Source organism: Phocoena phocoena, chromosome 11, assembly GCF_963924675.1.
Source record: "Phocoena phocoena chromosome 11, mPhoPho1.1, whole genome shotgun sequence".
Taxonomy (NCBI): domain Eukaryota; kingdom Metazoa; phylum Chordata; class Mammalia; order Artiodactyla; family Phocoenidae; genus Phocoena; species Phocoena phocoena.
In genome coordinates, this window is record NC_089229.1 from 17,156,899 (window position 1) to 17,184,018 (window position 27,120).

A 27,120-nucleotide genomic window follows, 5' to 3' on the forward strand; every position below is an offset into this window, starting at 1 on the left:
TAACTTTCATTGAGCATTTCCTGTGCTTCAGACACTATTAGCTCATTTAATCCTCATGACAAGAAGACAGGTGCTATTATTATTATTTCCATTTTTTCACAAGAATAAACAAAAGCAGGGGAGATGAAATGATTCACCCAAGGTCACCCAGGCAGTCTGGCTATGGAGCCTTCTCACCGGGCCACTACACTACCTGCCTAAACAGTGGCACTGGTGGGATCTGGGAAGGCTTCAGGGTGAGGCATCGAGTGAATGAGCCTTGAAATGTGCATGTAAAATCTGAATAGATGGAGGGACACTGCGGGTGTTCTGAGAATATGTCTGTAAATGGAGCTCAAGGGAGCGGAAAACAAATGGGGTAATCATGAAGGAGAAGCAATGAAGAAGGCTGAAAGGATGACTTCAGATTTTAAAAGGTGTTTCATGATATATGTGAAAAATATAATACTGGAGTTGTAATATTTCATTGGGAGTTTCTTTTGGTGTAAGCCTGGAATATTTCATTTATAAAAATGTAAGCACATTGGCAGTAATGTTTTCCTGTTTCTAGCACGGAGGGGAAAAACATTAGAACAGAAAATGAAAGTGTTTTGCTTTTGCATTTAATGAGGTTTTACGTCTTCCTAAAAACATCTTGCAGGGACATCGATGGAGTATTGCAGCGAGCAAATAATACAGAGTACGGCTTGGCCTCAGGGGTTTTTACGAGAGACATAAATAAAGCTATGTATGTGAGTGAAAAGCTAGAGGCAGGAACTGTTTTTATTAACACCTACAACAAGACGGATGTGGCAGCCCCTTTTGGTGGAGTTAAGCAGTCTGGCTTTGGAAAAGACTTAGGTATGAATATGCCTTACCTTTCTACTGCACATCACAGAACAGTCCGCTTCATGCAACACTCTTGTATTGCTTTAAAGGGCATTTCCTACATGGCAGTTGGATCTGGGCTTTCAAGGGTACTCATTTTTTTCAAAGTTAAACATTTTTATTGAACATAACGTAAATATAGAAAAGTACTCAAATTGTGCGGAAAAGTGTTTCCTTTTAAAAAAGAAGATTCGTGTTGAAAAGAAAACCCTGACAATATCTTTTAGCTAAAATATGTTAGGTTTGTTTTTTTTTTAACCTGACATTCAGCATGAACTTGGTTTAGACGTCATGGGACCAAGTGGAACCAAGAAAGGAAAATGGGTAGAAGGCAATAACCAGCTAGCCCCAAGAATAAATCCTGTCTCTGAGCCACCTGGCAGTCTTTCAGAGACAACATTGAAACTGGCAGAGTTTTCTGGGCATCTGGGAGCTCAGATTGAGAGTCTGCAGAGAGCCCAAAATGTAATTCACCGTGGGCAGTAACACTATCACATTTCCAGTTACAGCTTACTTTGAACACTAAATATGTACCAGGCCCTATTCTGATACTCTACCTGTAATAGCACGAGCAGTGCTCACAATAGCCATGGGAGTGTAGGTGCTATTATTTTTATTTTACAGACGGGAAAAATGGGGCTCAGAGATTTGGGGTAACTTGCCCAAAGTCAGCCAGACAGCCACTGGCAAAAAGAATGCAAAGCCAGACAGTTGGCTATGCAGCCCATGTTCTCACGCCCCATGGTCAGTCTGGCAGGTTGTTTCAAAAATTGAAATGCTTGTGATTTACTGCAATTACAGTCTGCTAACATAAATTGGGTTAATTTGGGGTATTTTTACATTTTCTCTTTCCTGAAGACTTTTGGCAGTGTATTTGCAACAATAAAAGTGGCTCTCGTTTTAAATTCCATTGAGTTGAAGGTAAAGTCTTTTTTTTTTTTTTTTTCATATCTTCAACCTGGCTTTCATCCCTGGATCCAAAACACATGGGGAGATTTTCTTAGGGAAATTATTTTTATAAAGTGAGACAACAGTGTTCCACTTGTCTTTTGATAGAGAATGATCGACACACTTCATGTCTGTTTTATTATAAAACAGTAGACTTTGTCTAACAGTTTCTTCCTCTCCTAATTTGAAACTCCCTCAGCCCAATGTTTCCCAGGTGCACATTGGATTAGAATCACCTGGGAGCTTTAAAAAAAAAAGGAAAGAGGCTGATCTAATTGGTCTGGGGTATGACCTGGGATCAGGAATTTTAAAAGCTCCCTAAGGTGATTCTAATTTAACATTAAGAAGCCTGGGTTTAGCTCAACTTCCAGAATCATATACTCACTAATTTCACCTGTGGTATTCATGCCGTTTAACTGTTGTAGAAATCAATGATTGTGGTAGCTCAAAATAGGAACAGAATAGAAGCAGAAAGGCAGACCTATTTATTTTTTCCTGGATATGCCCCTGTGTCTCTAACATACTATGTAAGTCAGGAAAACTGCCTTTCCCTTAACTTTAAAATAAGATGAGACCAAATGATCTCAAACTTTCTTTGCTCTATTCTGCTTCATTTAATGTAATCAGAAGCACAGTATCCTGATCACTTCTGTTCAGCCTGAACGGGCAAGGAATAGACATGGAGATTTGTCATCAAGCTGGGAAATAAAGGAAGGGTTTGGGGTAGAAAGTGATAAGCCAACACTCTCTAAACCCTCGCTCGTCAAACTGTGCACCACAAGCCTCAGCATCGTCGGGGAGTGGTTAGAAACATATAACCTTGGGGCCTCTGCCGGACTTAATCCAATCAGAATCTGCAGTGTCACAAGATCTGCAGGTGATTCACATGGAATTTAAAGTGTGAGAAGCACTGCCTCAGCCCCATTCTATTCGCTTAGTGACGGATATGCCTGCACCTGTGTCCAAGATCTGGCGACATCACATCCACCTGCGAACGTGGTCCATCAGCTGCTTTTCTCTTCCCTAGGTGAGGAAGCTCTAAACGAATACCTCAAAACCAAGACCGTGACGCTGGAATATTAGAGCAGTGCCATCATCAGGAACCCCTCTCAGACAGCACCGCTCCGCAGCTCTCCACACTGAAGAAGCCGGGCTGTGCTGAGGAAGGAGGTGTCAGCCACCAGCTGAAAAAAACCGCAAGGACCACAAAGAGGACCGGGCCACGTGTCTAAGCGTTTACACATGTTCCTGAGTATTCTCTAATACCCCTTTTATACCTTAAAATGATGTGTAGTTGTTGGGTTTTGACTATGTCATATACCACACATATTTCTAAAATATCAAGCTGCTTTTTTTGTTCCCCACCAAGACTAACCTAGTCATGGTTGTTCATCTTGCAGACATCAATATCATGCAGTTATAATACAGAAAGTGCATTGTTAGCAGCCCTTGTATAATATGTACAGGTTTTAACCTCTGAACCAGGCATATAGGGTTGTTGAAAAGATTTTATGTAATTTTGCTCTCAAGAAACAGTATATCCTCTAAGGAATGTGAAGGAAGTTCTTTTTTTTTTTTTTCCTTTTGGAAATAAGATACATCTTTGTGCCTTTGATGTTCTATTTTTCAACCCACTGTGATGAGTGACCAACCCAGAAACAGTTCTTGAGTACATACCAAGTACGAGGTACTATATTATGTCCTGAGGAGTATACAAAATTTAATGACATGATCTTTGGCCCCAAATAGTTTAAATTCTAGTCAATAGCTGTTAAAGTGGATTTTACAGTATGATGTATTATAAAGCAAATAGCTTTTGGAGGCTTATCTTGGTTCATATCTTACCATCTTACTATCTATGTGACTTTGGGAAACTTATGCAACTTCTCAGAGCCTCAGTCTCCTTATATGTAAAATGGGGACAGTAGTGCCTCCCTCGAAAGCCTTATTATGAGGATTCAATGCAATAATCTTAGTACAGCACCTTGCACTGGGCTTTGTTTGTGGTAAATCCTCAAATACTCAATAAAAGTTAAGTGCTTTCCCCATCACTATTTTAAAAATATAGTGAGATATATTAGTTCAATGAATTAATTTCCCTACAACCCTTTCCAGTAGTCATCAATTCCTATGCTGCTTTTCTCCTCCATTGTCTGACCCAGCATCTGATACAGCAGCACTGGAAAATACCATGTAGTGAAAAATGGTACAAGGAAAAGGGTGCTTTTCTTTCTACAGCTCATTCGTCCTTCTAGGACATTTGGTTTCCCATTCTCCTACCAATTGGTTCTGCCGCCCACTAGCTGGGTGATCTTGGGCAAATTAGTTACCTAATATCTCAAAGCCCAGATTTGGCATCTATAACACAGGGATAAAGTCCCTATCTCATTAGGTGTTGTAAGGATCCGGTGGGATAATATACATAACGCACTCAACAAGGTGTCTGGACCATTCTCTGCGCTCAAGAAAGAGGAATTATTACAACCCATGTAGTACTCACGTAATTGCTCATTGTCAGACAAGAGCAGGTGGGTAGATTCTAACCATCCATGTATGTATGACTAGAAGAAGGTGAGATCCTGAATTGAAGAGTCTTTGGCAGGTGGTCAGAGCAATTAATTTCCATGAATCCTCCTTTTAAAAATTTACAGTAAACATCTCTATCTCATTGGCTTTGAAGAAGCCCTTAGGGATTACTTGTTACTTCGGAAACTTGGCAGCTTAACGTCAGAAGAACGTAGGGAATCAGTAATCAATAAACAACAATAACAAAAATCAGGGGCAGAAAACATTCAATAGGAAGAATATCAGGGATGATCCTGGATGATCAACAGAGCAAATTTTGCCTGTAAGCGTTTTTTATTGTACCACAGCTCATTCAGAGCTCGGCACAGGTGAAATTCTAAATGTGGACCCAGCTGGGTTCAAACTGACAGTTCATATTTGAATAAAATGACAATGTTCTTACTAGAAAGGAACCACTTTTTAAATGCAGTGTTTTAACTGATTTCATGTGATTTAAAGTATCACTTTACCAGATATTTTAATGATAGATGAAATGGCAAACAAAAACCTGGCCATTTCTTCTAGAATGACTTTTACCCTCTAATATTACTCTCACTAGCAGTGCTTTTAATAGTTTTTGCGCCATAAACCTCTTTGAGAATCTGATAAAAGCTATAGATCTCCTCTGTCCCAAACTCACACGTACACACCTAGTTCTGCAAATAACTTCAAGAGATTCACAGACCTCCTAAAACCCATGCTTGACCTCCAGATTAAGAACTCCCTTTTCCCATAGCGAGTTCTAAAGTTCTCAGCGGCTTGAGTTTTTATATCCGACTGCTGACCAGAATCAAAGGCTCCATGGAATTTATAAAATTACCAGTGAATTTGAATTGGAACGTAACGATGCACAGCCTACTAGGTGATTTAATTAACACACTGAGTAATTAATTTATCACCATTTCTTCAGATCACTGATTATTTTGCTAATCTGAAGGAGAAAGCTGTGATCTGTCCCCCGAACCGGGGAGTTGGGGAGGTGTAGACACTTTTAAAAGTTCTGTCTTCCTTCCAAGTCCACTTCCTGATGCCTTTGCTAAAGCAGCCCCCAGCACCCACCCACCCCCACCCTAGCCTTTTACTGAAATACACCCTCCCTGGCCTCTCCTATCCCCCAACTTGCTTGTGTCTCTCTATCCTCTCACTTGTCTGGAACATAGTACTTACCACTTGGTGCTGGAATTACTGGTCTTCCTAATTAGATATGAGCACCCCTCCCCCACCCCCAGGATTGGCATGTCAATAACAACAGCTATCATTTATTGAGGGGCTGCTGTGTGCTAGTCACTATGCTAAGCCAACTTAATCTTCACAACATCTGAAAAGATGAATAAATCAAGGTGCTCTTTTTCCTGGCTCCACCACTACCAAGAGGTTATCGCCAGTCTCTTGACTGGCCTTCCCGATTCCTCCCTGTGTGACTCTCTTCAAAGCTTGAGTCAGATGGTGTCATTCCTCTGCTCAAAACCTTCTAATGGCCCCCATTTCACTTAGAATAAAGTCCAGTGTACTTACTGTGCAAAGTCCTATCAATTCTGTTCCCAGCTACCTCTAACTTCATCTCCTATCAACTACCCTCTCATTCTCTTTAGCCACCCTGGCTGCCTTGACGTTCCTCCAACTGATCAAGCACACTCCTACCTCAGGGCCTTTGCACTTACTGCTCTTTCTTCTTAGCGGTGTGCTGGTAGATATTTAACAAGTGGCCCTCTGAGAGGAAAAGAAAACTCTGATTTGTAGCATTTGCTGATTTCTGTGTACAGATGCTCTCACGAAGGCTGATTTCAAGCTACCAACTTGACTTCACTGAATGCAGAGTTGGGATGAGATGCAGGTAATTAGAACAAGTGTGGGCCAGCGCCAGCACACCACTGCCTCTTCCTGAAACTCTTTCCCCACACACCACCCCCAGCCGGTGGCTGCCTTACTTCCTCCAAGTCTCTGCTCAAACATCATCTTAGTAGAGATCCATTTGCTGACCACTCTTCCTAAAATAGCACATAGATCCCCACATTCACACCTCATCTGTCCTCATTCTTTAGTCTCCTTCTCCTGCATTATTGTTGTAGCACTGACCACCACCTTGGCATAGTTATTATCATCGATTTCTTCCCATTAGAATGTAAGCTTCGTGAACAGGTGCTTCTTCGTTCAAGGACGTATCTCCAGTGTCTAACACGTAGGAGGAGCTCAATAAATATTTGCTTTCAAATGAAAGAGGTTAAGAAACCTGCCCAGATCACACAGCTATTCAGTGGCAGAACAGGCACTCAAGCAATGAAGCTGGTAGTCTTAACCAAGCTAAGATGCTGTTACTGCCGATGCCTGAATCAGGCCCTCAGTAATGAATAGTAGGCAAATGTTAAACATTTGTCAAAGTAAAAAGCTAAGCAGAGTGAACATTAACTGCAAGAGCTTTTGTGGAAATGACTAGAGACAGGGCAAGGAACTAAACTGGTTCCCCCATACCTCCCTTCTAAGACAATAGAAGCTATCAAGGGAAACCTGGGCTATAAGTAGATTATCAGACATGAGACATGATGGATAGGGTGGATTATTATTATTATTATACCTATTATGCAAATAACACCCAAGCTGATTTTTAAAATGATTAATACCTAATTTTGTAAAAATAATAAAATGGGAAGGTAAGATTCAGCCATAAACTCTCCACAAATAACCACAGATATTTGAGATGTTCCAGATTTTTTCTATGAATACACTTTTTTTAGAACTAGTATAATACTGTACATAACTTTACCTGCTTTTTTCAATTAACAATATGTAAGCATCTTTCTATGTCAATAAACATACCTCTGCATATGTTCAGTGGCTTTAATTCAACTTGTTCTCTACTGTTGGACATTTGCATTCTGTTATTTTAAATGTCACAGTCAATCTTAAGATAGAAATTTGTGAACTGTTGTTTGCTTAATTAGAATAAATTCCTAGAGGTGGAATCTGATTAAAAGGATATAGCAATCTGTAATCTTACCAACAGTTTCTCCAAATTTTTGCCACCACTGTGCATTATTCTTTTTTTTAAAAAAATTAATTATTTTTGGCTGCATTGGGTCTTCGTTGCTACACGCGGGCTTTCTCTAGTTGCGGTGAGCTGGGGTTACTCTTTGTTGCGGTGCGCGCGGGCTTCTCGTTGCAGTGGCTTCTCTTGTTGCGGAGCACCGGCTCTAGGCACACGGTCTTCAGTAGTTGTGGCACGCAGGCTTCAGTAGTTGTGGCTCGCGGGCTCTAGAGCGCAGGCTCAGTATTTTGGCGCACGGGCTTCGTTGCTCTGCGGCATCTTCCCGGACCAGGGCTCAAACCCGTGTCCCCTGCACTGGCAGGCAGATTGTTAACCACTGCGCCACCAGGGAAGCCCTGTGCATTATTCTTACAGCATCATAATACCTCACACTTACCAAGCACTGTTCTAAGAACATGATGAGTATTAACTCATTAATTTCTTACTGAAACCTCATAAGGGAGATACTCTTATCCCCATTTTACAAACGGAAAGTGGCTGTGCTGGGATCGATCCAGCTTCACAGCCCATGCTTGTGGCATAGTGACTGCTAGGCCCACAATGGCAGGATGTGGCTGACTGAACTTAAAAGTTGGCTCCACCAGTTACCTATTGTAAGGCTTTAAAAAAATTGCTTAGTGTCTCCCTTCCACTTTTTTTTTTCTTAAATCTGTGAAGTAGGTACAAGAGAATATCTCATAAGATGGTGGTCTTTCTTTTTTTAAACAAAAAGGAAATTTATTGTGTCACAAAACAAGAAACCCAGTGATAGTTTGGTCTACAGTTATTTGATGCAGTAATTCAGTGATGTTCCTTGCTTCTCTTTGCTATCCTTGACGTGCCGACTGTACCCTCAGGAGCTGGCTCCATTTATGGCCACTAGGCCAGAGTTCCAGGAATCATATCCAGTCACAAGATATCCATGTTTCAAAAGAAAGCAGCCATCTTTTCATGTACCTCTTTTTTAGGAATGAGAAATCTTCTTTCCAAAAGCCTACTAACAAGACTTGGCTTGTGCCTCTTTGGGAAGGTTGTTACATGCCCATCCCCAAGCCAATCACTGGCAAGGATCTTCCATGAACATATGGTGAGGAATCAACCACAAAGATTCCACCATTAAACTTCTGGGAAAAGTCTACCAATCAAAAGATAGTAAACCTGTCTTTCTTTCCTCAGGATTGTGAACCACTGATGTTTAACATGTATTACTTTATTGGCATCAAGAGGAAAAAAAAGTTTCACGAACATTTATCGTACATTCTGAGTGAAAGGCACCATGCCAGGCACTGAGGAAATACAAATGAAAGACTCAACCTCTTTACTTGTCTTTCCTACCGTAGTAGTGGACTCAGGCACAGGAATACGAGCTACTTTGCAAGGCAGTTTTTTTTATAAGTACCATATTTGATGCACAGTTAAAGTATTAGGAGGATAGAGGAGACTCATTAAGAATATTTTTGCTTCAAAGACCATTACACCTAATTTTCTGATTTATGACTGTCAAAGAGCCATAGAAAGATAATACACAAGGTTGAAGAGAACATCTCATCAGCCTTAGCAGGAACAGAACTGTTCTCCAAATGGCGGCCATCACCTCACACCAAAGCATCAGGCAGAGAACCCACAGGGTCAGACCAACCAAAGCACGATGGTGATTTAATTTCCAAGAGACTGTAGAGCACACTGCTTACAAACAAAACAGCTTTTTAATTAAGGTATAACATACATAAAGTGCACCGATGTTAAATGTATAACTCGAGAAATTTTTGTGTGTGAGTGGCAGTAACTCTTAAACATAAAACACTCAGAATAGTGGCTGACACATAAAAAGGGCTCAGTTAAGTACTAGCTGTTGTTTGATCTGCCACTTTGAGAGGTAAAAAATACAACATTGGTTTCATTTGCATTTCTTTGAGAAATGGGACCGAACATTTTTTTCCTGTGTATTACCTGTTCAAGTCCTAAGGCCTTTTCACTATTGAGATACTAGTCTTTTTTTTTTTTTTTTACTAATTTGAAAGAGCCCATTATATAACACTCACTCTTGCCTTACAATGAAATTATTTTTCCCAATTTGTCCCTTGACTTTTAAACTTCTTTGCCACCCACTAGTTTTAAATATTTATGAATTTTATGCTTTCTTTTTTTTTTTTTGTAATTCTACATTTTTTTTTTCAATTTTATTTTTTTTGGCTGCATTGGGTCTTCATTGCTGTGCACGGGCCTTCTCTAGTGAAGCTGAGTGGAGGGCTACTCTTCATCACAGTGCGCAGGCTTCTCATTGCAGTGGCTTCTCTTGTTGTGGAGCACGGACTCCAGGCATGCAGGTTTTAGTAGCTGCAGCACGTGGGCTCAGTAGTTGTGGCTCGTGGGCTTAGCTGCTCTGCAACATGTGGTAACTTCCTGGACCAGGGATTGAACCTGTGTCCCCTGCATTGGCAGACGGATTCTTAACCACTGTGCCACCAGGGAAGTCCCTACATTTTTTGGTTTGAGGGCCTGCACCATTTTACATTCCCACCAGCAATTCACAAGGATTCTGATTTCTCCACATCCTAGTCAACAGCTGCTATTTTCTGTTTTGTTTATTTTTATAATAGCCATCCCAATGGATGTGGTAGTATCTCATTGTGGTTTTTATTTGCATTTCTCTGATGTTAATGATATAAAAGCACATCTTTTCATGTGCTTATTGGACATTTGTATTTCTTCTCTGGAGAAATGTCTATTCAAGTCCTTTGCCCATTTTTAAACTGGGTTTTTTGATGAGTTGTGGGAGTTCTTTATATATTCTGGATGTTAACCCCTTAGCAGAGATATGATTTACATGATATAAACATTCTTAAATGATACACTAATTTTAAAAGGGCTATGGGGGTGGCGGGGTGGGATGAACTGGGAGATTGGGATTGACATATATACACTAATATGTATAAAATGGATAACTAATAAGAACCTGCCGTACAAAAAACAAACAAATAAAATAAAATTCAACAACAACCAAAAAAGGGCTATAGGAGACTTACTTCCCTGGTGCTCCAGTGGTTAAGACTCTGCGCTCCCAATGCAGGGGGCCTGGGTTCGATCCCTGGTTGGGGAACTAAGATCCCACATGCCACACAGTATAGCCATGTTCCAGACAAAGTCACCAGCCTTGTGGAAATTCCATTCTAGTTCATATTTCAGAGCCCCCAAAACTCCAGGCTTTAGTTTAGTGGTATCATTCACTGGGAGGATGAAAACAGGGGATGATCCTTTTTTTTTTTTTTTTTTTTTTTAGGGGATGATCTGAAGAGGAAGAAATTGAGTTCCATTCACACAGTCTAGTTCAGATGGCAGCTGAATGAATACTCAGTAATGGAAGACTTTAGGGAAACAGTTTCAAAAGCCAAACTGCAGAGGGCTGAAAAGTTAGGAGTTTAAGCAGATGGTATAGACTACTCTAAAGCAGCTTTGGGACAAATGACAGAAACAGATGGGATGGCTGGGGTGTGACAGAATGAGAGATCTTGGTAGGTCAAGGGAAGTAATATGTTGCCGTGAGAGTGTGGTGGAAGTATTCCTGGGATCCGGTGGGTAAAGTGAAGTCAAGAGGACCTAAGACCTAGACCAGTGATTCTCAAACTTGACTCTATGCTCTTTTCCTTTGTAATTTCAAGCTCTGATGTTCTGCTTTAAAAAAAAAAAAAAAAAACTTTTGCCCAACTATGTTATTAAATATTCATCTATATTTTAGTATGAAACTTGTAATTTTATTTCTTTATATTTAAACCTTTAAGACATACATAATTTATATTAGTATCCAACTTTGTTTAAAAACAGCCATCCCTGACTCTGTATATTAAATAATTCAACCATTTTACACTTACTTAAAATGACATCCCTATCACATATTAAATTTTTATTTTTCCTTTTCCTCCTATGTCATAAGAACGTCCAGAGGAACTGAATTTAGTTGACTTCTTTAACTGTATAGAATACCTAGTTGTATTATATGAGAAGGCCATGGCAGGAGAGAAATATAATTCTACACACTAGTATATATTTCTAGACTGACTAGTCTCTTTCACTGACCATCAGACTATTTCTACTAGGCTTTGTATTTCCGGTGAAGTTACACTTTCATATCCACATGGATACCATGGCTTAAAATGCCCTGTACATCCTCAATACACCTGTAAATTCATTTATCTACATCATTCGGTGCCTACTGTGTACCATGCACCAAGCTAAGGAGTGAACCAGACAAATGCAACTCTTCCCACAATGTGGCATAAATATTATCTAGTAGAAGACAATCCTTAAATAGTCACACCAATAATTCATCACACCTGTGTTTGGTGCTACAAAGTACAGCATAATACCCTTTGCAGCTAAGAAGTCTCCTTTCCAGATCTGTTCACTTCTGCACACTTTGAGTGCACAGCCAATTTCCAATTCCCAATGAAAAATACCAGAAGGAACTTGGAGAATTATCTTCAGAGTATTTACAAGATGTCATAGGCTAATGAGAGGAGTAGGAAATAACAGTTAAAACAAACCCCTAAGATATTAGGCAACAAAGTCCCATCAGCTCAATGCACTTGGAGACAGTCCTTTAAATTCTCGGGTCTATATCCTGAGCAAAGCCAGTCCCATGGCAGATGAGATCCCAAACAAGTTAAATAAGATCAAGAATGTGGCCGAAAGGCAACTCCAATGCAGGATCATTTTGCCTTTTGAAAGGGAAAACCTGTTACTACCTTTTTATGTACTGTGCTCTATTTTCCTGGGGTGTCCCTATTCTCTACAATTAATAGGTTTCAAAAGTGTGGGCAACTGGGAGGAATAATTTTAATAGCTGAAACAAACAAAAAAATTCCTTTATGAGAAAAAAAACAAAACCAAAAAAACCACAAATTTTTCCAACCAGCAAATTCTACATGCATTGAGAGGCTACAGAGTCACTGACAGTGATTAAACCACAGAGCACCAGTTTTCCAGCACAAACTGGAAAGGATTTTTTTTTTAATTAAAGTAGATATGTCTGAGGGCATCTAAATATAAGTAATTCTTTTCTTTGTAAAAAATTTCTCCCTCGGGTGGGACAGGGAGCGTGGAAGGGAGACGCAAGAGGGAGGGGATATGGGTATATATGTATACATATAGCTGATTCACTTTGTTATAGAGCAGAAACTAATACAACATTGTGAAGAAACTATACTCCAATAAAGATGTTAAAAAGTTCCCCCTCACTGGACCCATTTTGATGGTAACAAATAAATGTGACTTTATAATAACCTAAGAAAAAACCCAACCTAGGTTGTTTTATCCAAGAGGCCAATTTTTTTTTTTTTTTGCGGTATGCAGGCCTCTCACTGTTGTGGCCTCTCCCGTTGTGGAGCACAGGCTCCGGACGCGCAGGCTCAGCGGCCATGGCTCACGGGCCCAGCCGCTCCGCGGCATGTGGGATCCTCCCGGACCGGGGCACGAACCCGCGTCCCCTGCATCAGCAGGCGGACTCTCAACCACTGCGCCACCAGGGAAGCCCCAAGAGGCCAATTTAAAACGAAAACAAATGGGTAACTTGTATTTTTACTTTAAAATAAGTTTGAGATTTCTTAAGTCTATGCTGATGAAAGAGGATGCCAACAAATTCACTCATCACCATACATAAAGTTAAGCTTTCTAAACTAAATCTCTTTAGCATGAGATCAAAAACAGTCTGCTCTTAGAAGATGCCCAAATGCTATCGCTTCCAACTCTTTAAAAGCCAGCTTCTGTTTCTCCAAGAAGCAAAATACATTCAATATTGTAAAAAAGCACCATAGGTATCTGAAATGCAAAATAACCGGCAAGCCACATTCTTTTTCACAGAATTAGCAGGCATCTATCACCTGTTTCTCAGATTATTTCCCTGTTTCTTTTTTTTCACCGGTAGGATGGTCCAGAACCTCTATTTTGCCTTTTCCATCTTCTGAATGAGGAAGCTTTATGGTATCGATGGTAACTTCACCTTCAGAAGAGGTGCTATCATCTTCATCCTCAAATTCTGAACTGTCCTCTGAACAGTCTTGTGAATTCTCTTCTGAACTGTCCTCTTCTTTTGAATCAGACTGATTCATCTCAAACAAGGCCACATCCTGCAAAACACCACCATGTGGGAAATTTATTTCAGGGCAGTTCCCTAAAAAGTTACAGTAACAACTTTGGGAAGGGACCAACCTTTAGCCCAAGAAGCACGCAGGACAGAAAACATTCTTTTTTTTGGCTGTGCCACGTGGCTAGCAAGATCTTAGTTCCCTGACCAGGGCTCAAACCCAGGCCCTCAGCATTGAAAGCATGGAGCCCCAACCCCTGGACCGCCAGGGAATTCCCCCGGACAAGAAAAGTTCTTAATACAATATGGCACTATTATTCTTTCAGTTGCCAGAGTCCACCATAATGATTTTTTTTTTTTTCCACCATAATGATTTATGTTTACTGCAAGTCTAAAAAGTCCCCCACAACCGAATTCTATATATCCTGATTATATTCAACACAATTCACTCAACAAATATTAACAAGTATCAACATGAACCAGGTACCACACTAGTGGCTCAACAACAATAAAATCCTGGCCTTTGTGGAACTTATGTTTTTGAGGAGTTGGCAAATCACGGCCTGCAGGGCAGACCCAGCCCACTGCCTGTTTTCGTGCAGCTCTGAGCTAAGAATGGTTTCTACACTTTTCAGTGGTAGAAAAAGCTAATCAAAAGAGTAATATTTCATGAAACATGAAAATTATAAGAAATTCAAATTTCGGTGTCCATAAATAAAGCTTATAAAACTTGCCTATTCATTACATATCACCTGCAGCTGCTCAGACACCGAAATGGCAGAAATGAGTAGTCACAACGGACACAGTAGGGCCCACAAAGCCTAATGTATTCACTATCTGGCCCCCAACAGAAAATGTTTGCTGAATTCTGTTCTAGTTGGGAAAGAAAGACAATAAACAATTACACAGAAAGCATAGTGTAGGGCAGTGAAAATTTAAAAAAATAAAAGCTAATAAGAGAGCCACCGAGAAGGCCTCTCAAGGTGACAAGTGATGAGAGATGGAAGGAGTCAAGACGCAGGAATCTGGGGAGGGGCATTCTGCAAGGAGGGAAAAGGCCCGGAGCAAGGAGATGGAGACTGCAGTGCAGTCATTGAGGGTCCTTGGTGGGAGACAAGGTCAACATAGAGCTGGAGGCAGGATCACACAGGCCCCCGAAGGACTCTGAATTAATTAGAAATGTGATGGCAAGCACCCTGGTTCCCAAACTGCAGGCCACACACACTGGGTGAAGAACAGACTCTGGGAAGAAAGGGTGGAAGCAGGAAGACTGGTTGGGAAATGACCGGGATAATCCAGAGGGGAGACCGTTATCACCTAGAGAAAGGGTGGTGGATGCCGTGTGGAAATGGCTGGATTTGGGATGTGTTCTGGAGGTAGAGCTGCCAGATCTGCTGATGAATCAGATATGATTCTTAACAATGGTGTCAGCGCTGTCCAGACACGAGTGTTATACAGGGAATTCCAGTGTAGAAATAAGATATGAGCCTAAATTGAGAGACAGTTTTCACGTGTGGCTTACGTGATCAGTTATTCTGTTATACACATCATTTACTTTTGCATTCTCAATGAATCAGACTATGATTACCTCTTTTGGGCCTCAGATGGGAAAGTAAGAAAAAAATCCAGTTAGAACACTTAGTAAATAAATGCTTCAAGATAACAAATGTGCTATTTGACTTGAAAAAGGCCTTCCTATGATGTTGAATTACTAAATTCCTAAACTTCACCCAGGGAAGCTTACTGACCTATGAGATCCTTAATCACATGACCGAGTATCTATGCAGTACTGGAAACATGAGCTGACTTTGAAAGAAGGAAAAAAACACGCAGAATTAAAATTTTAAAGTTCTCTTTTTCAGGTGACGAGGCATACTGGTAATTTTACATTATGAAATGAAAAAAAGCATAGTTACCATTTGTATAACTTTTCCGAGAGTCTCGTCAATATTTTCAATATTGAAATGACCAGGTGGTGCAGCTGTCATTTCTTTCCTTAGCTTTTCGTTTGCCTGAGCCATCTGTGGGAGAAAGCTCTGTACTTGGTCCAATACTAAGGAGAGAAGATATAGTTTATCAATATTTATGTTAGTATTTGGCCAAACTTCAAATTTTTAAATCCAGAATTTCCTGTAAAAACACTTCTAAATTTGACAGGAATAACAATAATTATAATAAAATCTTTCAAATTCCTTCCATTTTACAAACTCCCATCCTCTCCTGAATTCTTAAAACGGTAGGACTACACAATTCTGCAATTATTTCTCAATGTTTTGTGTTTCTCATATATGCCCAGGACTGGAAATTCCTAGAAGGCTGGCATTCAACAAACAGTAACTCAATAAGTAGGCAGTAGGACTTAATAATTAAATGCACGAGGCTCCGAGGCTTTGGGGTCACACCGACGATGATAATAGAACCCCAGTACCACCTCTTACTATCTGAGTTATCTTGGGCATGTTAATGAAGCAATGGCTGTTTTTACCTGCCCAACATCTGTTCCCCTTTCTTCTGATAATGTAACGATGACTTTCCTTTTAAGCTCTGTCACTCTTAGTCACTCTTGTCCCTACCCCATTCATGCCGACGTGTTCCACAACCTTGGCCACTATGATTTGGTTTAACGACACTGTGATCTGTCAGGCCAATCAGAGATCGCTCTGGGACTCTGGTTGGAACTGATGAGAGAAATATCCCTTCTTTCCGAGTAAATGACTAAGTGAGCTGCTGAATGTAAGCCTGGAGCTGCTGATAAACTGGCCCACCTGCCACTGGTCGTGGAAGAGCTTGTTCTAGATGAAGTCAACACCTAGGAAAGCAGAACTAAGAGACACAGAGCAGAAGATCCCGGATGATGCCAAGCACCTGGATGCAGATGTACCTGAAATCACTGGGGTATTTTTCCCCAACAAAATGAGCCAACATCGTTTGGCTGAAGGCAATGTGAACGGGGTTTCAGTCATTTACAACCACAGAGGTCTAACTAATACGTTTAATTTAACCAATCAAAACCTGTTTACTCACCTGTAAAACAGGGATGATAACTGAAAGGCACTATGGTAAGCAAAGGGGAGTCAATAAACAAGGGATTTCTAATTTCTTTAGCTCTAAAAAGAGGCCCGGCACGTAACTATGCACATCATAGGCTCTCAGAACTCCTTAAGTCACTGATACAACCACAGAACAGCTGACTGAAATGTCCAGAGTACGGAAGAAGAGAAGAAAGTCGAGGTGAAGGTCAAGAAATGGCCTTTAATTGTGATACAGGATGGCTGGAAGGATTCCAGATGGCATACCCAACTTGGAAAAGAGTTTGGCAATTTTTTCTTCATTAAAGAATACTTTTCATATGATCCAGAAATTCCACTCAGAGATATGTACCCCCCCCAAAATAAAAACCTATGTCCACACAAAAGCTTGGATTTGAACGGGGAGCCACCATGCAGTCATTTTAGCTGTTGTAGATTTAGTGCATACTATAGTTAAGTTCCCCTCTCGGAATACTCATCACTTCTTAGTTTATAGACATGATAACTTCATGCATCACTTACATTGTTTTTACTACTTCTTGTCTTCTTTTTTTTTTTTTAAACATTCAGAGTGAATTACACAGAACCTGAGTATTACATGAATGCTACCTGAACAAAGTATGAGTGGTCTATGAGCAGTACAGCAATATGACAGAGTAATTAATGAAGAGAGCTGGCCCTGTTATGAGTAACATTTACTATTTAAGTAATTATGTCCAATTTAATGGGATCTGGTAGTGTTTTCCCACACATGAATATTGAATTCAGGACTCAGTAACCTCTAGAAAAATTTCCCATGGAGATTAACAATAATTGGTTTTGATTTCTAAAAATCCATCCCACAAGGATTTTTTCTGGGCAAGGTTACCCTCTTAATTCAGGTGAATAATGTATTATCCCTGTGCACTGAATTCACAACGTAATTCCCAAGTAAGACTTGCTCGGCTTCACTCTCTGTGGTTTGATATCTGACAACAAAGGCAGATACTGTCCCATCAAATAAGCGCTTAATTAGGCAGAATTTCACATCAGAGGGTTCTTGAGAGAGAGAGAAAGGAAGAGAGAGAGAGGTTAGAGTACTTACGGGGACTCCTCTCTATCCGAACTGTTTGAAGAGTAGAGTTCTTTCTGGAATTAGGCTTGGAGTTGATGAGCAACCTGTCCCATATACCTGCAAACACACACACTTCATTTACTATAGCGTAAAGAAACAGGAGCCCATCAGCAAACTTTCCAAGACCACCCTCAAGCCCTCAGGTTTTGACCATTTGTTCCTCACTTCCCAACACATTTCTTAAAAAAAGAAGCACTCCAAGTTCCATTACAACATTTTAGCTCTGCACACAGATCTCCCCTTTCTTAAATCTGTCTCCTACATCTCTGCGTCACCAATGCCAGGTAATAAATGAACACAGAACTGCACCTCTCTGGGTCAGAAACCCATCAATGACAAATGTGGGTCGGCAATGACAGAACACAAGAAGCAATACAAAGTACCATAAGGGTTAAGTGAAGCCAGAAATTGTTTACCAGCTGCATTATATTGGACAAATTACCTAAGCTTTCTGAGCATTAATTTCTTCATTTATAAAACATGCCTGCCAGATTAGTTCCCCCTCAGTAAAGATGTCCAACCTAGACAAAACAGCTCTTTAAACCTCCCCACTCCCAACTCCATCTATTCAGCCTTACATTCACAACTCCTCAAATCAACCCAACTCTCCAGCTCATCAGAGCTCTGAGAACAGGACTTGTCTTTCAAAACCCAATGCTTTGCGCACCGTGTTTCCAACACCTCGAAAATCTCTTCACTCTGGTGTAAAAATCCCGTTCACCCTCAGAGCAGCAGCTCAACATTCCTTGCTTACTACCTTAGACCTAGCAATTGGATTAGTGCAAAGAGCATGGGCTCTGGAGCCACGCTGACTGGATTCAAATCTCAGTTTTGCCACTTCCCAGCCACACGATCTCCAGCAAGTCACTCATTTGTATGATACACCAGGTCTCAGTTTCCTCATCTATAAATGGGGATAACAGAGCCTTCTACACAGGGTGGTTGTGAGGATTAAATTAGTGAATTAATTCCTGGGGCAAAGCAGGCATTAAGAAAGCTTCGGCTATTATTATTATAACTTCTTTGGATGTTCTGGATTCTCACAGAATCTTTTCTTCAAAATAGTATTTAAGAAGGGCTTCCCTGGTGGCACAGTGGTTGAGAGTCCGCCTGCCGATGCAGGGGACGCGGGTTCGTGCCCCAGAACGGGAAGATCCCACATGCCGCGGAGCGGCTAGGCCCGTGAGCCATGGCCGCTGAGCCTGCGCGTCCGGAGCCTGTGCTCCGCAATGCGAGAGGCCACAATAGTGAGAGGCCCACGTACCGCAAAAAAAAAAAAGTATTTAAGGAGAATAAGCCCAAGACCGTAGGTGTATTCTTCTCAAAAAAAAAAAAAAAAGAAAAGAAAAACAAATTCTATACATACTACTACTTCCATCTTCCCAATGTAAAAACTGAGGCGTTGGGAATGTAAACAACTCTCCTAAAGTTCCATAGCGAATAACTCGTGGGGCTGGGATTCGAATCCTTGCTTTTTAATTCTCTATTATGGTGTCTGAAATCCTGTGCGGATTTCCTGCACCCGTCTTCCTCTAGAGAGAGGCACTAAGGGTGGCTCTGTGGGCATCTGCCGAGGAAGGGTGGTTAATACTCATCCGCTCCCCTTACCAGTCAACTGCTGGGACCCAGAGCCGACCATAAGGCCGTCCCCTTAGGGGAGGTGTCTTGCTGTGGCGCACATCAGTGGGCGCTCACCGCGGTGCAGGATACAGGAACCACGCCCAGGCCCGAGGCCGGGTGCGCGCCCCCAGCCGCCCGGTCCCACACCGAGTCCTGCGGCCACCCCGGGGGTCCCTCGGTGGGGCCAGGCCTGGGCAGGGAGCCGCCGACCGGTCCCCGGCTGCTCCGGCAGCGCGACCCCTGCCGCACGTGCGCGCCCCACGCCGCCGCCACCCGCCCGTCACCTCCGCGGCCGCCGCTGCCCGCCGTCAGCAGCTCCCTGGACACCGAGACCCCGGAGCCGTCCCGGGAAAACGAGGAACAGCTCGCGTCGGGCTGGGATTCGCCGTGGGCCTCCATGCTGCTCGTCCGTCTTCAGAGCAGCCCCTCGCCAGGTCCGGATGCCGGAAAAAGGCTGGGGAAGAGGGCGGGGCCAGGACTACACTTAGAGGAAAGTCGGAGGGGCGGGGCGAGGGCGGAGCGAGGGTGGCCTGCGGCGAGGGCGGCCCCTAGCGGAGTGAGTAGGCCATTCCTATCGTGGGAAAAGGAAGGAGGAGGGTCTGGGGACCCTGTGATTGGATGAAAGAGCTGGCAAGGCTGGCTTTTTAGCTAAACCTGAAGAGCGCACGGTAGGGCTGCCCTCCTTTCCTTTTTTTTTTTTTTTTTAATTGTGGTTAAAAAAAACACATAACACAGAATGTACCATCTTAACTGTTTTTACGGGTACAGTTCAGAAGTGTTAACTCTACATTGTTATGTAACAGACCTGCAGAATTTTTTGCAAAACTGAAACTCTATATCCACTGAGCAACCTCCCCATTTCTCCCTGACAATCACCATTTTTTACTTTATTTTATTTATTTTTTTTTGCGGTACGCGGGCCTCTCACTGTTGTGGCCTCTTCCCTTGCAGGGCACAGGCTCCCGACGCTCAGACTCAGCGGCCATGGCTCACGGGCCCAGCCGCTCCACGGCAGGTGGGATCTTCTCGGACCAGGGCACGAACCCGTGTCCCCTGCATCGGCAGGCGGACTCTCAACCACTGCGCCACCAGGGAAACACTGACAATCACCATTTTAACTTCTGTTTCTATGAGTTTAACTATTTCAGATATTTCATATAAGTGGAATCATACAATATTTATCTTTTCGCAACTGGCAGATTTCACTTAGTATAATGTTCTCAAAGTTTATCCACGCTGTGGCAAGTAATAGTATTCCCTTCTTTTCAAAGGCTGAATAGGGGCTTCCCGGGGCTTCCCTGGTGGCGCAGTGGTTGAGAGTCCGCCTGCTGATGCAGGGGACACGGGTTCGTGCCCCGGTCTGCGAAGATTCCATATGCCGCGTAGCGGCTGGGCCCGTGAGCCATGGCCGGGGAGCCTGCGCGTCCGGAGCCTGCGCGTCCAGAGCCTGTGCTCCGCAGCGGGAGAGGCCACAACAGTAAGAGGCCCACGTACCGCAAAAAAAGATAATAATAATAAAATAAAATAAAGGCTGAATAATATTCCATTCCATGCACATACCACATTTCCTTTACCCATTCGTCCCTTGATAGCTGGGTTGCTTTCTCCCGGATATTGTGAATAATGCTGCAATGAACATAGGTATGCAAATATATCTTTGAGGTACTGCTTTCAATTCTTTTGGATTTATACCCAGAAGTGTGATTACTGACTGTATGGTAATTCTATTTTTAACTTTTTAAGAACTTTTGTACTGGTTTCCATAGTGACTGCGCTATCTTATTCCCACCAGTAGGGCATAAGCGTTCCAATTTCTCCACATCCTCACTAATGCTTATTTTCTTTTTCTTTCTTTCTTTCTTTCTTTTTTTTACAGTAGCCATCCTAGTCAGTGCGAGGTGATAACTCATTGTAGTTTTGATTTGCATTTCTCTAATGATGAGTGATGTTGAGCATCTTTTCATGTGTTCACTGATCGTTTGTATATCTACTTTGGAGAGATGTGTATTCACATCCATTGCCCATTTTAACTCAGATCGTATGAGTTATTTACATATTCTTATCAGATATATTATAATGTTTTGGAGACATAGACCATTATGAACATACAAGGACTCAGGAAATATTGTTCCCATACCCCTTTTAAAGAATTTACTAGAGAATATGATTCAGAAAATAATTGGAGAAATTCAACTTAAGTTTTGGTGGTGAGCATTTTACAGTAGAATTGGGGAGAAACAGTGAGAATAAGGTTGAAAGAATAGTATTTAATTTATATAGGTTTTGATAATATGGATATAACACAAATATGAAAAATGGGGAGGAAGCAGAGACTATATATGAAGAGAAAAGCTGACTTTTTAAAAACTGGGACTAAAAGGGTAATACTTTAAGTTAGATGCTGGGGGTAAAGGAGAGAAGAGAAAGAGGAGATGACTTGCAAATTACAATATTGTTCATAGTGGGAAGACAATATAAAAAAGGGGGCGTACTGAATGGTATTGAGTAAAGGTATTAGAACAAAATTAAAATATTCCTAAATACCCAAATTAATGAGATAGAAAGAGAGAAAGAAATAAAACAGACTTCATAGGAAAGACTTTATATGATTATGACAAAACTGAAGCAAAGCATATCAATTGTATCAATACATGCAATAGGGCTTAACTGACCTATAAAAAGAAAAGAATTTTCAGATTGGATAAAAAGTCAATATCCAACTCTATGCTGGATAGAAGAGACTTACCTAAAATATAAGATTAAAATGGTAAAAATAAAAGGATGGTGTTTTTAAAAATTTAAGTGTACCTGGTATATCTATAACCATTCTAAATAAAACCTAAATTTAAAAAAGGGTGGGAGGGATCAAAGCCACAATGAGCTATCACCTCACACCTGATAGAATGGCTATTATGAAAAAGACAAGAAACAGCAAGTGTTGGAGAGGATGTGGAAAAAAGGGAACACTTGAACACTGTTTATGGAAATATAAATCGGTGCAGCCACTGTGGAAAACAGTATGGAGGTTCCTCAAAAAATTAAAAATAGAACTATCATATAATCCACCAAGTTCACTTCTGGGTGTTTATCTGAAGGAAATGAAATCACTATCTCAAAAACATATCAGCACCTCCATATTTTGCAGCATTATTTCCAATAGCCAAGACATGGAAACAACCTAAGTGTCTATCAACAGGTGAATGGATAAAGAAAATGTGATACTTATATAAATTCAGCAATATTTAGAAGGAAATCTTCCCATTTGTAACAACGTGCATGGACCTCAAGGTTATTATGCTAAGCAAAATAAGTCAGACAGAGAAAGACAAATACTGTGTGTTCTCACTTATATGTGAATCTAAAAAAAAAACAATAGAACACATAGGTACAGATTGGTGGTTGCCAGAGGATAGGCGTGGCAGTGGGTGAAATGGGTGAACTTCTAGTAAGGTAAATAATTCCTGGAGATGTAATGTACAGCATGGTGACTATAGTTAACTACACTGTCTTGTATATTTGAAAGTTGCTAAGAGAATAGATCTTAAAAGTTCTCATCACAAGAAAAATAATTTTAAGTGTGTGAGGTGATGGATGTTAACTTATTCTGGTAATCATTTTGCAGTACATACATATATCAAATCATTATGTTCTACACCTAAAACTAATACAATGTTATATACCAATTATATCTCAATTTTAAAAAAAGTAAACAGTGTCATGACTTTATTATTAGACAAGCAAGAATTCAGCCTTGTTCCCCCTAAAGGAAACAAAAAGACACTTTATAATGCTAAATACTGCAATTTGCAAGGAGGAAACTATCATTAATATCCATGTGCCCAATAAAACAGCAACGAGTATTATAAAGCAAACTGAAAAGGAATGCAAAGATAAATAAGCAGAAACTCTAATAATTGGAAATTTTAACATACTTTCATAACAGAATAGACCTAACTGGACAAAAAAATGTGTATGGATACAGAAGACCTAAACAAAATTGTAAACAAAGTAGATCTAATAAATGTAAACACTGAATCCTGATAATAGAGATTAAACTTTCTTCTAAATCACATGGAAAATTCACCAAATTGACATATTATAGTCCACCAAGAAAATTTCAATACATTCCAAAAATGTAAATGATATAAGGGGCCTTCTGTGATCACAATTCTATATAACTGGCAAATAATGACATTAAAAAAAATCTCTTCCACCTAAAACTGTAAAAACACACTGCTAATCAATCCTTGCATCAAGAGGAAATAGTGAAATGAAACTGTGCCCCCCAAAAGCTAAGTATTGAAAAAGTCAAGAAAATGACAAACCACTAGCTAACCTAAACCAAAATAGGGAGTGGAGGAAGGTTTGAAGGTATAAACATATGAAATAAAAGGTAATGGAACAATAACCATAAAATCAGAGGAAATGTATAAAAACTTATAAACACTACTTTGCACAACTCTATGCAAATAAAACTGAAAACCTGTATGAAACCATTTGAAATGGTTGTTATATATTATATATTAGTGTTCCATAAATATATAATTTACACAATTTCCCCAGAATCAATAGCAAGTCTAAAGAGAGCAATTTCTACAGACATTACAGAGAAGGTTTTCAGAGCTCCCACATAAAAACACCATGCCCAGTTGGTTTTACAACGGGCTTTCTATCAAACTTTTAAAGATCAGATAAATCTAATGCTACTTAAACTATTTCAGAGTATGGGAAATAAAAGGAAATTTCCCAAGTTCTAAGAAATGAATATAGCATTGATACCCAAACTTCACAATGATTGTACAAAAAAGAAAATTAGGGACTTCCCTGGTGGTGCAGTGGTTAAGAATCCGCCTGCCAATGCAGGCGACATGGGTTCTAACCCTGGTCCGGGAAGATCCCACATGCCGTGGAGCAACTAAGCCTGTGCACCACAACTATTGAAGCCCACGCACCTAGAGCCCGTGCTCCGCAACAGGAGAAGTCACTGCAATGAGAAGCCCGCGCACCGCAATGAAGACTAGCCCCCTCTCACCGCAACTAGAGAAAGCCCGTGCACAGCAACGAAGACCCAATGCAGCCAAAAATAAATAAATAAAATAAACTTTAAAGAAAAGAAGAAGAAGAAAATTATACACCTGGCTTAATTGGGTTTCCCTAGAAAGCCAATATAGAGACGAGGTTCAAGTGCTAGTAGCTTGGGAGCCAGAGGGGGAAAGAGAAACGAGGAAGGAAGGGAACCAATAATGTGTTACTATCAAGCAAATTGTGGCTAATGGCAACTGGAAATTAATCCTGCTGCGGAATTCCCAGAGTTATCCTGGGTGAGCCTTGGTATTTATCCACCAGCTCATGTTAGTCATTGGTTGAGGGCTGCTCCAACGGGGTGCAAATTTCCCAGCATTTCTGGCCGGCTCCTTGCTCTCTAGTTAAGTGGGTTCCACTGGCCAGAGAAAATCTTCAGGCAAAGAGTTGTAAATGCTGGTCATTGAAAACTGGGCAGATGTGTACACAAATAGTAAGTGCCAACGTGGTATGGGTGAGGGGCACTGACAGCCTTTACTCAAGACCAGTCTTAATTATGAATATTGATGCAACAAATTAAATATTAGCAAACAGAATCCAAGAGCACATTAAAAAATAGATGCCATACAAGAGATGCTGATTCCAGGAGAAATTAGTATATTTATTAAAATAGTATAGTCATTAATATAATACATCAGTTTAACAGAATTAAGAAGAAAAATCACATAATCATCTCTATAGATGTTAAAAAGATATTTGACAAAATTCAACATTCAGTAAGATGAAAATTGATACCCATTATGCATGATAAAATGTGTATACCTCTGCCCCCAAATCAGCATTTAACTTAATGGGGAAATACAGGGCTTTCCTGCTGAAGTCTCTAGACGAAATACAAGGATGTTCAGAGTCTTCACTAGTACCTAAACACTGAATTGGCAATGTTAGCCAAAACAGTTACATAAAAGGAAACAGTGAGAAACAAGAATTCAAAAGCATGAAGTAAGACTATTTCTAGACGCAGATGTTATGATGGTATACCTGGGGGTGGGAGTGGGGGAAGCATCAGAAAAACTGCTACTAACAAGAGAATTTGGTAAAGTAGCAAGAAATAAAATAAACACACAAAAATGCCACCCAGTCTGAAAATATAGTGGAAGGAAAACCCATTTATAAGAGGAATAAGATAAAATACCTCGTCATAAGCTTAACAAGAAATCTGCAAAAAATGTATGAAGAAAACCATAAGACATTCTGGAAATATAAAAAACAGATTTCAGTAAATGGAACGATATAACATAGATAATCCATGGTCTTGGATAGAAAGATTCAACGTCAAAACATGTCAATCTCCTAAAGTACACTATGAAATTTTCCCAATCCTAATATAAATACCAAAAGATATTTTTCTCTCTTTGAGAGATTATAAAGTTCATACAAAAAGACGAACAAACAGTAGCAGCAGGGAGACTCTGAAAAGGAAAAGCTATAGTGGGAAGGGGGAGCTACCCCTGGTAGATATTAAAAACATGAAGTCTGCATAATAATTAAAAACAGTATTGGTACACAAAAGAGGGGAGATCCCAGAGCAGTGGGAAATTTGGTGTAGATAAGGGGAGCATCTCAGATCAGTAGGGAGAAGATGGGCTTTTTAATAAGTGGCACTGGAACAAAATAATAGCCATTTGGAAAAAAAAAGGAAAGTTGCATCCATTCCACACACTATGCATCCAAATAAATTGAAAATGTATTAGAGATTCAAACTTTAAAAATGAAACCTTAAAAGTACTGAGAGAGAGAGAGGGGGAGGGAGGGAGGGAGAAAACATTTTCTTTATAACTGAATCAATGGGGAAATTTTTCTTAACTATCATTCAAAATACAGAAGCAGTAAGAGAAAAGATCCATGATCTGACTATACAAAAATTCAAAAATAAACTTTATATAACAAAAATCAGCATAAGCAATGTAAAAAGGCAAATGACAAACTTGAAAACAAGATTTCCAACTTATCTCACTGCCAAGTGTCAATACTCATAACATTAAAAGCTTCTAAAAACTGAGAAGAAAAAGACCAATAACTCCACGGAAAAACGGGTTGGAGAAATGAACCAACAATTCACAGAAATAGAAATACAAATAATGCTCAAGCATATTTTTAAAAAAAGGTGCTCAAACTCATACTAAACAAACACACAAGAGAAAATGACACTGGAGAACCATTTCTCATCTATCAGAAAGGCAAGAATGAAAAATTACAACATACCTACTGGCAAAGTTGTGGGGATATCCAGACATTGTCATACACTAATGTTGGGAATGCAAAATGGTCGAGTTGCTATGGGAAGGAATAGGCATTATCTAGTAAAATTACAGATATGTATTTACCTTTATACCCAGAAATTCCTATCAATACTCTGGGAAAAAATTCAAGATAACATACACACTGTGGCACTATTTGCAACAGTAAAAATTAAAATAACCCAGATGTCTATCATTGGGGATCTAGTTGAATAAACACAAAATGGAATACTATGCGATGCAGAAGATGAGAAACATATGTATATCCTGCTATGGAGTGATTTTCTGGATATATTGATAAGTGAATAACGCAAATTGCAAGAGTGTTTATAATATGCAGCCTTTTGTGTAATAAAATGAGGGAAATACCTATATATGTTTATATACATGCACACACACATACATATGCACATATACTTATGTCTTCAAAAAGAAGCAATGGAGGATAAGCCAAAAAAGAATGAAATAGTTACCTATAGGGGAAAGGAAGAAACAGGGAAGGTATTAGACTTCTCCGAATGAGCTGTTTTATAGTTTTGTCTTCGGAATCATGT

General features: G+C 40.3%; 2 protein-coding genes across 2 annotated transcripts in view; one reads left to right on the top strand and one right to left on the bottom strand.

The window, feature by feature from the left end:
• ALDH1L2 (aldehyde dehydrogenase 1 family member L2) overlaps nt 1-2,898 on the top strand; it is a 51,413-nt gene extending 48,515 nt beyond the window's left edge. The window contains exons 22-23 of the mRNA XM_065888328.1: nt 641-840; nt 2,843-2,898. Of these exons, the coding sequence (XP_065744400.1) occupies nt 641-840; nt 2,843-2,898 (256 nt within the window). The remainder of the gene's footprint in view (nt 1-640; nt 841-2,842) is intronic.
• Nucleotides 2,899-13,070: 10,172 nt separating this feature from the next.
• On the bottom strand, nt 13,071-19,643 carry NOPCHAP1 (NOP protein chaperone 1). The gene is made up of 4 exons (XM_065888115.1): nt 19,529-19,643; nt 17,595-17,681; nt 15,398-15,534; nt 13,071-13,524 (listed from the first exon to the last, which is right to left on the bottom strand). The coding sequence occupies exons 1-4, from the start codon at nt 19,641-19,643 to the stop codon at nt 13,291-13,293; spliced, it is 573 nt and encodes a 190-aa protein (XP_065744187.1). The 3' UTR covers nt 13,071-13,290.
• Between the last annotated feature and the right edge of the window lie 7,477 nt (nt 19,644-27,120).